The sequence below is a fragment of the Aptenodytes patagonicus genome, chromosome 5 (genome assembly GCF_965638725.1).
Source record: "Aptenodytes patagonicus chromosome 5, bAptPat1.pri.cur, whole genome shotgun sequence".
NCBI lineage: Eukaryota > Metazoa > Chordata > Aves > Sphenisciformes > Spheniscidae > Aptenodytes > Aptenodytes patagonicus.
The window spans coordinates 67,424,949-67,437,614 of record NC_134953.1 but is presented as its reverse complement, the minus strand read 5'-3'; the positions used below and the strand labels follow the sequence as shown (position 1 = coordinate 67,437,614).

At 60.1% G+C, this 12,666-nt stretch overlaps 1 protein-coding gene across 1 annotated transcript in view; it reads right to left on the bottom strand.

Moving 5' to 3' along the window:
- The window catches only part of PIK3R3 (phosphoinositide-3-kinase regulatory subunit 3), an 87,866-nt gene extending 78,067 nt beyond the window's left edge, over positions 1 to 9,799 (bottom strand). Inside the window, exons 1-4 of the mRNA XM_076340286.1 lie at positions 9,737 to 9,799; positions 8,415 to 9,102; positions 3,926 to 4,021; positions 3,600 to 3,677 (exon numbers count right to left, since the gene is read on the bottom strand). Coding sequence (XP_076196401.1) covers positions 3,600 to 3,677; positions 3,926 to 4,021; positions 8,415 to 8,730 — 490 coding nt within the window. The 5' untranslated portion in view covers positions 8,731 to 9,102; positions 9,737 to 9,799. The remainder of the gene's footprint in view (positions 1 to 3,599; positions 3,678 to 3,925; positions 4,022 to 8,414; positions 9,103 to 9,736) is intronic.
- Between the last annotated feature and the right edge of the window lie 2,867 nt (positions 9,800 to 12,666).

The window sequence follows — 12,666 nt, the reverse complement described above, 5'->3', positions numbered from 1 at the left end:
TAGCCATGAGGAGAAGGCTGCCTGGCACATCTCAGGGGGAGAGGGGTGTGGGCAGGACCCCGAGCAAGCATGGTGTGAGAGGACATCACCCCTGGGTGCCAGAGGGGCTTGTACACCTCATGTCTGCAGGCACCAGGGACTTTGCAGGTGATTTGCCCCGTCCCCTGTGCTCAAAACAGCCCCTGAGCTGCACACAGGGGACGGCAGGAATGCTGGGGGCTGGAAACCCTCCGGGTCAGTGTGTGGTCCCTGGCACGACAGGCACAGAGATGCCCCCAGGCCATGAAGCAGCCCCGCAGACAGGCACTGCAGGGAGCATTGAGGGCAGCTGGGGTGAGTGCTGCACCCTGCCACCGCCGTTTAAAGCTCTACTTTCTTCTACTTTTTCTGCCCATAACTCTTTCCCTGTGACTGCAGCAGGGCTCCTGGCTGCCTGATCACCTGCAACCCTTTGGTGAGTCTCCCCGGTCCCCTGTGGGGCTGCGGCTTTTTGTTAAGTCCCTTTTTGGTGCCGCCACGTGACTCCGACTCCCGTGTTCAGTGATGTTGCATGGCCTCGCTCACCTCTCGGGGCATAAGGGTCTGAATTGAGCACTGAGTGTCCTAAAACAATTAATTCTCCTCTGGAGCCAGCACAAGCCATCTGTGAGCCCAACCACCCTTTGGTCCATGCTCCACCCACTGGCCCCAGTGGCATCTCAGCCGGGTGGCAGTGGAGACGCTCAGTTCACTGACCCCCCTTTATCGATGAGCTCTGTCTTTGCTTACTTTTTTTTTTTTCCCACCTATAAATATTTTTTCTTGCATCATCCAACATGGAAATACCAAGTTTGGTGCACAGGCTCTAGCCAGTGGTCAGATGCCACTGTCCCGCTGGACATCACCAGCACCAGGATGGGGACAGGCGCAGCCCAGGCTGTAGAGCCACGTGGAGCCGTGCTGCATCCAAGTCCGCTGTGCCCAATGCTCCCGCAGCCCCACGAGGATGGGAAACCTTCATCCCAAAGCCTGGGTGATGTTCGGCTTGGGGGCTGTGCCATCAGGCTAGGTCCCCCACAGGTAAGGGCTCCAAAAAGGCCAGGGATGGGGAAAGGGATCAATCAGCGCAACTCAGATGGCTGCCTGCACTGCCCGGCCCCAGAGGCACAATGCCCATGGGCTCCCCGGGACAGCCAGGGCCGCTCTGACTGAGTGGCTCCTTGTCCCCAGAGAAACCTCCTCCTCCTCCCCACCGGAAATTCAGATGCTCTTTCAGTGTAGAAAACACCCCGTTTTCTCCAATGTATTAAGATTTGGGGGTTAGAAAACCAACACCCGAACTTTTCCAGCCCCCGCTCCTTTTTCCTTGCACTCTCTAGCAGTTTTCCTGCCACCACTGCCAAACACCAGCGTGATTTGGGTATTCGCAGGGAAGCTGAAACCCCCAATGGGAACCTAGTTTTCCCCCCAGCCGAGACGCGGTTCGGTTCCAGCCGCCACCAGCCCCAGCTCCGATGTCTCCCCATTCCCCAAGATGGAGCTTGACTTTTGCAGGTGGGCTGCTGGCAGAAATAGGGTGCTGGAGGGATGGACCATCAGGAGGCGTGGGAGGAAGAGAAAGGCGACCCTCACCTCTGCTGTCTTGTGCATGGGGCACGCAAACTCCCATTTTTTGGCAGGGATATTTTACTCCACCAAATGCAATGAAAGGGCCGGCATGGGAACCAAAGCAGAGGTGCTCTCCTGCCCTCCCCAGCCTGGTTTGGGCTCCAGCAGGGCCCTGGGGAAGCACTGCTGGGTGTCTGGACTGCAGGAGGCTGTGAGGGGAGCAGGCTGCCAAGCCTGGGCTCTGCCGGGACGCTTGGTCCTGGCAGGAACACCATCCCTACCCTGTTTGCAGAGCATCCCTCTGGCAGGGCTGAGCATCAGCCCCTTCAGCTGAGAGCTAGCAAACACATGACATGTCCTCCCCCCTCCAGGCAGCACCAGGGAGCTCCAGCTTTGCCCAGCTCAGTGTTGCCGAGCACACGGGGCAGCCCCCTGAGTTGCCAAAGAGCTTATTTAGATCCTAGAGGAGATGGGGGGCTTGGGAGGATCAAGTCACTCAGGGCTGTTGGGGATTTTTCAGGGCTTTCAAATGGTTTGAAAACCATGATGGCATTTCCCTGCCCGGTGCTAGATCCTGCAGTGGGAGATGAAAACCCGGATGGACCCAGCAGCTGCTCAGAGCTCCAGCCCAGGATCCGGCAAAGCCAGTAGATTTTGCCCCTGGGCTGGGGGAGTCTCCCAAGGCTGAGCAGGATTTCAGTAGTGACCACTGCGGTGCTGTTGGGGAGCCCTGTGCCTGCCGGGGATGCTGCACCAGCTGCGCGGGGAGGATGGAGGACCCGTAAATCCTGCGTGCTTGGAAAGCAAAGCATCCTTCTCATGCTGTTGTCACTGCCCCTGCCCAGCCTGGGCATCAATGTCTGGGGCAGCCGGTGCCACGGGGATCGAGCTCCGGATGCCTTCACCTCCTTCGGAGGTCAGCTGGGAAATCTGGGCCGGGGGACAAGGCCGTATGAAAGGGCACCCCACTGCTCCTGCCTTCCTCAGACCGCAGCAGGGGCTTCTGCAAGGAGAGGAGAGCAGGGTGGTTGGGTGCACTGTGCCCCCCATCATCCCCGGGGGAGCGGAGCCCTCCTCGGGCAGCGGGGACGGAGCAGCCCCGGGACCCCCAGCATCTCCTCTCCTGCGTCCCTTCTTTCTCCGCAGCCCGGTCCCCCGCCCGGCGGGGACTCGGCTCCCGGTGCGCGGGGGAAGCGATGAGGTCATGTTGCTTAATATAGCGATTTCATCACAGCCCTTCTCCCCAGCAACACGGCCCGGCTGCCGCCGGCTCCCGGCGCTGGCAGAGCCTCCGCCGCCGCCGCCGCCGCCCCCCCCCGCCGCGCCGCAGGCCCCGGCCGGCAGCTCCCGGGATGCTCGGCCCAAGGGCAGGCGGGGGGGGGGGACGCGGTGCCAGAACCGGACTGTGCGGGGCTGGACCGTGCCTGGTGCCACACTGCCGCCCTCTGGGCACCGCGGCCGGGAGGATGGAGGTGCTCGACGCAGCCCCCCCCGCCCCCGATTTGAGCGGCACACCGGATCCATCACGTCCCCAACGCCCCCGTGCCATCCCAGCCGTGAATTTAGGAGCAGAGGTGGGGAGATGGTTTTTCCCTCCTCCCCACCCTGCTCATGTCCCCCCAGTCCTGCAAAACGCTTCCTGTTCTCCTAAAAAATGAGCTTTTTCTTCCCCCTTTCTTTTTCCCTATCGCACCCACAAGAGGATTTCTCCCTGCCCCGCTTCTCGAACAGAAACCCTAAAGGTTTTCAAAACAAAATATTTTTCTCCCTAAAAAAAATAGAGTTTCTAATGAAGAGCCCAGCCCCGTGCCCGCATCCCTCTCAGCAGCATCGCACCAGGCTATTGGGGGAGCCGAGATGGGCTCACATGCAGGCAGGGCCTTACAGAGCTGTAATTAGGGCCATAACAAGGTCGGAGCCAGTAACCCATCCCTGCTGTGCCTGGGTAGTGCCACCTCCACAGCCTCCTTCCCGACCGGGGACATGGGGAGGAACGCGGCTCTGGGACTTACCTGCCAGAAGAGCCTGCTTCAGCTCAGCATCCCCCAGTGCCCCAGGGGCAGATCTGTAGAGCACCTCGCTGTCGAGACCTGGGGAGCAGCCAGGAGAGAGGAGTCAGTCCTGAGCCCCAAATCCTCCCTCCAATGCGATAGCAGCAGGCAGGGACTGAGACCACCACGCTCCCTCTCCCTCCCCATGCTGCACAGATAACCGGGATGCGTGGGGGGAGGTTTGGCTCTAGCGATGCTCTCGGGGCATCTCTGAACACGGGCAGAGTGGGTGATCATGCACGTGCACCGATGGATGCCCTGCGGATGGACGCCACGGCTGCCCGTACCTTGTTTTTCCAGCGCCTCGATGAGCCTGGCCACGGTTGCCAGCGCCTGCTCGGGGAGGGTGGGGTGCTCGGTGAGCTCTGCCTGCCCGGGGAGCCCTGTGATGGAAAGACGGGGAGAAGGGGCTTAGAAATTCCTGCCTGCGGGAATTCCAGCCTCTTTCCTCAGCTGCCCCAGGACAGGATCAAGCTGCTGCTTTGGCACAGCCACAACCAACACTTCAGCTCACGTGTGTCCAATTTTGGAAAATTTCTCCCTTATTTTATCCTCTTTTTGCAGTAAGAGTCACTGTCAGGGGCTCAGCCACTTGCTGAGATGCAAAGACCTGCTCGGGCACATGCTCTGCCTGCGGGCAGCATCCTGCCCTGAGCATGGAGCTCCTTCAGGCCGAAAACCCTTCCCCACCTCTCCTCCCATGGCACTGAGAACTGCTCCCTCTCATCACCCACAGCCCTTCGTGGCACCAGGCAGGAGCTGGGGGGCCAGATCTGTACCCGGCACGGACATGGCTCCCTGCAGCTCTCACCCACTTGGATTCTCTGGTGTCTACAGCTGGTTGAGCACAAGCCCGGGGAGGACTCAGCTGCCCACATGGGCTGGTGCAGACCTCCACCGGCCCTTGAGGAGCCCTTCAGCCAAACATGGGCCAGGCTTCCCATGGCACAAATCCCCAGGTGCTGCTGGCACCTGGATTTTATACCAAGGACGCCTCACTCCAGACCCTGCCAGGGAGGAGCAAACCACCTAGAAGCAGTGAGAGCAGCTCTCCTTACCTCAGGGCACACAAGCTCGCTCGCTCGCTCCGCCCCTCCCTTCTTATCATCCTGGCTGATAAACCCCTCCACCTGTGTGGGTTATACCTGACAGAGACCCTGACAGTGTTGGGATTTCCCCCCACGCTCTCTCGTTAGTGGCCTTGAACCCCCCAGGAAGGCAGCGGGCAGGGCCAGGGGGCAGGCAGGGGCAGGGGACAGTCAGGGGCTGCCACCAGCCACAGCACATCAGAGCCGTGTGCCACTGCCGGGGTGTGGATGGCATCTGGAAAGGCTGATGTGTCAAGAGCTCTTCTGTCTGTTTTATGTGGAGTGGATCTGTTCTGGTGGAAAGATATTTAAAAAAATTATAGCAAATTAAATAAAGCCTGAGTGTGACTTTTCCCCCAGCGAGGCGTGCTCCAGCCCGGCCAACTCCAGCATTAGGTTCATTCTGCCTTTGGTTTTTGCTGCCTGGCAGAAGGCAGGGAGCTTACATGTGAAGCCAATAAACCCATAATGGTTTTAAGGAATGAAAAAGAAAAAAAAAAAAGGGGGCTGTGGACAGGGCCATGCTGCCTTTGACCTTTTGCAAAAACACAAGCTGGCTGCAACGGGTGGATCCGGGCTCTCATCTTTGCCACGGTGATGCCCTGGTGCTCCCTGGAGAGTGGGGAGGGATGCAAACCTCCCACTCATAGGTGGCTGATCCGGTCCCCAGGCATGGCTGTGACCTCCGAGCCTGGCAACAGGGTCCCCTCCACTGCCCGATGGGGATGTGTGGGTGCGTTGGGTGGGAACGGGGAAGATCTCGGGTTTAAAGCAAAGCAGATGGTTGGGGGCCCATGGAAAATATCCCCACCCCACGGGTGGTTTTTTAATTAGGGAAAACTGGGTTTTGGCCTCCAAGGCAATGGCTTAGGGAAAGGCCACAATGGCAAAAAATAACCGTCTGTTTCTCCTTGCTGGAAACAGCAGGAATAGCCCCAAGCTCAGGTTGGAGCTTTAGCCCATCATCTCCCCTCAGGGTGGCAGGCTGAACCCCAGCATCCTGACGCACCGCTTGGCTTCGACCCCAGGTGAGGCGGAGGTGATGCCTTGCAGCAGTGATGCCGCCCAGGACAACCAGGCAGGGGCAAAACAGCCACCAAGCTCCTGGTAAGTCCCCCGGGGACTCAGATCCACTGCAGAACCATTTTTACGATATTATTTAATTAAAAAAAGACCATTCCTCCCCGCAGAGCCAGCCCTGGCTCTGGAACATGGCTGGGAAATGCAGTGTCTCTCTCCCATTCAGGGGTCCCCCCAGGGCTTCACCCTACTCGGGGTCCCCAGGGCCCCCAGCCAGCACCGGGGCTCAGTAGGCACCAAGGGCACGCAGGGCAGTACGCCGCTGTCGCAGAAAAATAAGCATTTGGGCCAGCCAAAACAAATGTCCCTCAAAAACCTCCATCTGGGAATGGAAACAGTATGGGAAGAATTTTCCAAAAAAAGAAAAAAAATGTCCCTTCTCTTCCAAGAGCACATTGGAGTTTTTTACTCTAAACGAAATCCCGCCAGCCGGGAGGTTTGGGTTTAAACCGACATAAAATGGTACATGCTGCTCTGCTACTGCAGAAAGACGTGGTCGTGGGCCACGAGTGTCCCCTGCCAAGGTGCCCACACACCCTGGCATTGCCCCAGGAAATGCGCCCCACGAAGGGGCACCCCACAGCACAGCACCGGGGAGGCAGCACCCAACGTCCCCCTGGACAGTGGGGCTGGACACAAGGCCATGGCCAGAGCATGTCCTGCAGATGGCAGCACCCTCCTCAATCTACCTCCCAAACCTGGTTTTAGTGGGTTTTTCCCTATTAAAAAAAAAAAGTAAATTTTACATTTTTTTAATTTTAAGTTGTTATCCTCTTGCCCAAGTGCACACAGGGCTGGGGCTCCTGCGCCGAGACCTTCCGTACCAGCCAGGGTCTCCAGCCAGGCTGCGCTTGCTGCTGGGGACATGCCTGGATCTCTGGGGCATCACCATGTCCCCGGCACCTGTGGGCACATCTCCCAGCCCCTCGGAGAGGAGCCCAAACCACCCCCTGTGCGGGGCAGGCACGAGGCAACAGTGATGGACAGCAGGGGCAGAAGAAAGAGGGTGGCTCCACACTCTCGCATCTCTAAAAATCCTGGTGAATGGGGCTGGAGAGTCCTTGGGTCCACTCCTGGCTGACCTGAGTTGTCCACACTACAGCACTGAGTTTGCTAGGGCTCTGCCTGCCAAACAGCCAGGGGCAGAGGGCTCCTCACGTGTCAGTGAGCTTGTCTGGGAAGGGGGCTCACCCCCAAAAAGTGGCCTCCCACCCGCTGTGATGGCAGCACATAGCTGCTTGCCGACGCAGGACTGCGGCTGCCTCGGTGCACTTGGGGCATTGGCAGGGAGGAGCATCCCTGTTTCGGTGAGAGAAGGCAGAGCGGGTTCCCAGCATCCTTGCCTCCCTGTTTGGGGGGGCTGAGTGGCAGGATCCGCATGGCAAACCCCATATGTGGTGGTGTATGGTGTCGGGGGAAGGAGTTGCCCCACACCAGCTGAGTCCTGCCGTGCTCAGCTCAGGGCCAGGCGGTCCCCACCCTTTTAATTCACTGTGGCAAGGGGGCCTTGAACCATACCTTGGAGGGGTATAGACTCCTTGTCAGCGGGTGCCCCTCTAAACCCGGGGCCAAGGTACCCCCCCATGCCCAGCCAGACCAGGAGGGAAATAACCTCTCCGGTTACCACATCTGCGCCTTGCTCCAAAACCAGTCGAGGAGGGTGCCCAAGGCACCCGGCCAGCAGCTGGGCAGGTTTTGGGCAGCCTCAACTAAAGGTGGTGCCGTTGTCACCCCAGCGATGTCTCCTCCATCGCATACCGGAGAAGGAGAGCACCACGGCTTTGGCTGGGGTCACCAGGTCGTGCCTGGCTGGAAGTGGGGGTTCTTACTTTGATTTTTTTTTTTTTTCAGCTTGGGTACATTATGCAACTGCTGTGAAATCCCTCCCAGCCCCAACGCACTAGGCCACTGTAAGTGGTGAGTGCAGAGCTGCTCCACAAGCTCAGCAGATCCTGGCAGAGAAATGGCCGGGGTCCCCATGACAGTAAGGGCCCTGCCAAATATTCCTCCCAGCACCATGCTGCAGCGCCCAGGGACGGGAGAGCCCCCCGGGGACTGACCCCACCGTGTGCCCAGACTGTCCCCTGTCCCAGCTTGCACAAAGTGACTGCGAGGCCGGGAGCTGGCTGGGTGCCAGCACTCGCCCGGGCACCAAGAGCAGCCCAAATCGGGTGCCGCAGTGGCGGGGAGAAGAGCAGTTGGAAGAAAAGGTCCCCAGGGACTGCCATGGGGCTTTCTGCTCCTCCCTGGGGAGCCAAAGGTCTCCTGCATCTTCCCCTGTGCTCTCACAGACGTGGACCCCCTTGGCCATCCCACGCTGGCACAGCAGCCAGCCCGGGATGTTGGAAAGGAGCAATCCCTGCAGTGTGTTTGCCTTGGGGGAGCGATACCACAGGCACCCCCTGCCCCTCCTGCGGCTGCTTCAATGCACTGGGGCGAATAATTCCCAGGGCAGCTCCTCCTTCTGTGGCTGGATCCCCATCCCGAGGGTGGATCCCTGCTGAGCCATCCCAAAAGCAAGCATCCACCCGGGCTCCACGCCACCCTCACCATCTTGCAGGGGACACCCACCCATGGGGTCCCACCTTCCTGCTCCCCCAGCACTCACCCCAGGGTGCGGGGGTCCCAGCGGGCGGCGGGGGCAAGGGTCGTGGCCTGGCCTTGGCGGCAGAAGCAACAACACGTGCGGGACCCAGGTACTCCACGTAGGTGCCGGGGAAGTCACCACGCTCCTTGGTGCGCTCGTTGAGGCCGTGGAGCCAACCCTGGGGGCTGCGCTCGTCCCCGTCCTTGTAGTCGGGGCCACTGAGCAGCCCGGCCCTGCTGACTGTCAGCACATCCCCGGGGCACAGCGCCAGGTCCTCCTCCCGGTCCTTCTGGTACTCGTAGAGAGCCCGGTACTGCAGCCCGTCTGAGGAGGCCATGGTGATGGTGTGGTGCAGGTCACGCTGCCCAAATCCAGCGGGGCATCCGGGGTCCGGGGTGCCCGCACAGGACAGGTATGGCTGTGCTGGGGCAACGCAGCGGGGATGGGAGCTCTCCCTTCCCTGTGCACACAGAATAAAATCTCAGTGTCGGAAAATCTCCACGTTGGAGAGTGGCTCCTGACCCCTCCAGCCCCAAAATCGCTGCGGAGCCACGCTGGTGCCCAGGGCTCGGCAGGGTTGGCTCAGGTGTGGGTAGGGAGCCTGGGGCAAACAGAGGGGAGCAAATGAGGCTAATTGGGGTGCTGGGTACAAACACGCTGTCCTCTTCTCAGCCTGGTCTCATCCGCACGGCGCTGGGGACCTCCCTCTCTGCCGGAGAGAAAGGCAGCGCGTTAGCGACCAAACCGCTGTCTCGACTCCAATCCCACGGCCCCGTCCCCCATCCCAGCCACCCAACACCGGGGAGAGCCCAGCACCTCCTCAGCTCCCGCTTCCCGGGGAGCTCCCGCCAGCAGGGCTCGGCCACTGCGTGCAAGGAAAGTACCGGCAAGAGTCTGGAAAGTAGGGCAAGAGATCACGCCATGGGCTTTTAAAATAGACATATGTGCTGAGAAACCTCCTGCCGCACGCAGCTCCCCTCCGGCAGCTCCAGCCCAGCATCGCTGCATGGAGCCAGTGGATGAAGACATAGGATTTTTGGGTGGTTTTGGGTGGTTTTTTTTTTCTTTCTTCCTTTTTTTTTTTTGGTACATTTAAAAATATTCCTCCGAGAGCGACAGCTGCCCGGGGGAAAGGCTGTGCTGCTGCCCACCCGCTGTCCCCCGTCCCCCCCCCCGGCTTCCCACAGGACCCCGCGGAGGAGGAATAGAGGGATGGAGGGAGGGATGGATGGACGATGAGCAGCAGCCGCGGGGTCGTCCGTCTGTCCGTCCGTCCGTCCATCCATCCATCCACCCGCAGCCCTCCCGCTGCGCACCCCCCCCCCCTCCCGCCCCAGCCTTACCGGGAGCGGCGGCTCCCCCGGCGGGAGCGGAGAACGGGAGCGGAGCGGAGCCGGCCCGGCCGCCCCGGCCCCGCCGAGCCGCGCTCCGGCGGTGATGTCAGTATCCCTCCTCCCCCTCCCCGGTAGCCGGGCTCCCCCCCCCGCCGCAGCGCGGCGGGGGGGGGAGCCCGGCTACCGGGGAGGGGGGGAAACTGTAGGAGTAGGTGGATGATTTCATCCCCAGATGCAGCATCTCTGCTCCCAAATTGCCTCCTCTGTGGGATGGAGATCCCCCCCCATCTGTTGGTCTCCATCCACCCTTAGGGATGCTAAAGGACAGGGGAGGACCAGCACCCCATAGATCCCCCTCCCCATACCAGCCAGCTCTCCCTGCCCCAGCACCCAGCCCCCCCCCCCCCCCCCCAGAGGACCCCATCCTTTAGCCGGGATCAAAAACATGCACAGGACAGGCAGGAGCTGCCGCGGAGAATCCCAGCCCAGGGATGCTCCGGTTCCTAGCTCTCCTCCTGAGCATTTGCCCAGAAATGTTCCCCAGACCTGGGGTAAGGGCTGGGCACCCCATAAAACAGTGCAGGGCGATGCTGCGAGAGCTCCTGCATGCAGCAAGGCTTCTTAAAAATTAACGAGGCAACAGTTAAAACATAACAGGGCCGAGAACTTGGAGGGGGCTGGCAGGGCTCACATGGAAAGGGCCAAGCTCGGCCACAGCAGGGACACGCACATCGCTAGCCCGTGGCCACAGCAGTGCCGTCGCATGCAACAAGAGCATCAGTTCTCAGCTCACTTCCAGCTGGGGGACCACCCATGCTGGGGGTGCCTCTGCAGAGCCAGTTATACTGGGGCATGGACAAGCTGTCCCAATATTTGATCGTTCGTGAGGCACGGTGAGGTTGATGTGATGTTCCCAGAGGTGCAAAGGCTTGGGGGTTTGGTTTTTTTTTTAATCCTTGCTTCTCACGCCGACTTCTCCAAACTGGCAGTTGCTCCTTGTCTTTGCCACAGGTTGGGCACCCTAAAAATAGATGGTACCTAAAACACGGGCTCTGGGAAATGCACGCTGGCTGAATCCAGGCCAGCGCTGGAGCAGTGCAGGGGTGGCACGAGGTCCAAGGGGGCACCCCAGGTGCTGTGGAAGGGCTGGGAAAACTGAGGAAACTGAGGCACAGAGGCCAGCAGAGCAACACAGGAGATGTACACCCCTTCTCACCCATAATTTCAGCAAACTCCCTCCTCCTTTCCCTGCAGCGCATGGCCTGACCATGCAGGGCAGCGACATCTTGGGGGATTTGACACCAGCTGCATTTCCCTGGGCAGCACACAGTCCCCGCTGCCCCGCTTCCCAGCCTGGATTCAGCCCAGCTGCTGGCCTTCGTGGACTAAAAGGGCTTTTTCTCTCTCTCGTCCTGTTTCTGCTGGCACCGTGCTGCTGCCACAGCTGCCAGGACAGAGTCAGAGTCAGCTGCAAACAGCCAGACGCTGCCCTCCCGTGAGTCGTGCTTCCCTGCCTGGGGCTGCCCCCGTCGCGTCCCCTGTGCCCCACTGGTTATGAAGGGGTTTTGCCGAGTGCCTAAAGCCCTGCTTGGTCTCCCCAGCCTGTCCCACGGGGGCTGTCAAGCCAAACAGGGCTGGGCACTGCGTCAGCGCTCTAGGGGCTGCCTGGGGAAAAGCGAGGAGGTGTTTTCCTCCTGAGAGAGCATTAGAGCTGGGGAGGCTGGTGGGTACACCACCATCTGATGTTACCACCCATCCTATCCTAGGATCAATCCTATATACAGGCCAGGAATTAACACAGTCCCAGGGCTCTGGGGCAGGGGAACACCCTGGCATGACACCCTCCATCTCCCCTTCCCAGGCTGCTGAGTAGGATCCCTCCTTCCCAGTAGTAGACATCTTCCCCTCCTGACATACCTCAGCGTACCCAAACCCAAAGGCACTGTACCATTGCCCCCTGCCCCAGATGGGTCTGAGCATCACCCCAGCCCTCCCCAGCATGGCGAGCTCCTGTCCCAGGGCTCCTCCTCGTTGCCTGCCTCCAGATATCCCCCAGCCCTCAGAGCACCCCTTACCCCCCACTCCAGCTGCACTGCAGCAGGATCATTCCCAAAACTCCCGCACCCTGGGCTGCCCCTCACCCTGTGTCACCCCTACACTGTTAATTTAAACCCACCCCCCCCCCCTCACTCCAGCCCAGAGCTGGGTGCATCCCCCAGGGTGGGCAGAGAGCCCTCAGGGAGCACCCTAATGAAGAAGTAAAAGATGCTTCAGGCCTTCACTGCTATTTATTGAGCAAGCCAAGGAGCTGCCTGTCAGGCCCTGATTAGCTACAGATCCTTCATCGTTTGCTTAATGAGTAGCACTCATTGCAACGAGAGATTTGCCTTTGACTTGACTGGCCTTTGCTTTTCTGTGGGGTGTGCAGGAGGTGGCATCCTTGCACCTTACACCCCACGTTCCCCTTCAAGCCCCCCTTTGCTCACCGTCCGTACAGCCCAGGATGGGGCTGTGGTGGGGAGAGCAACATGTGTCCTTGCTGGGGTCCCTGTGCCCTGCTGCAGGCCCCTCTCCCCTCCTGGCTGGAGGGACAGCCCTTGGTGGGAGCATCTCAAGGGGATGCTCGGCAGGCACCCACCTCAGCTGCCCATCCTGGCCTTCCCAAAGCAACAGGGGTGGCCCCGCTGTTCCCCTCTTTGCTTTGGGGGCTGCCCAGCGCCATCCCGCCCAGCCCCGAGAGCTGTCCGTGCTCACCTCACGCTTCCCGGCAGCGGCCAGGGGAAGTTAGCCACACGGCTGTGAATAAATAGAGCATAAATAGAGTTGTTAATGTGCCCGGCTGGAGTAAGTGAGGCTGTGAAACCGGGCTGAGCCTTTCCCAGCTGGAGAAATCAGAGAGAAATGATGTTTGATTTCCGCTGACATTTTGGAGTTGGCTT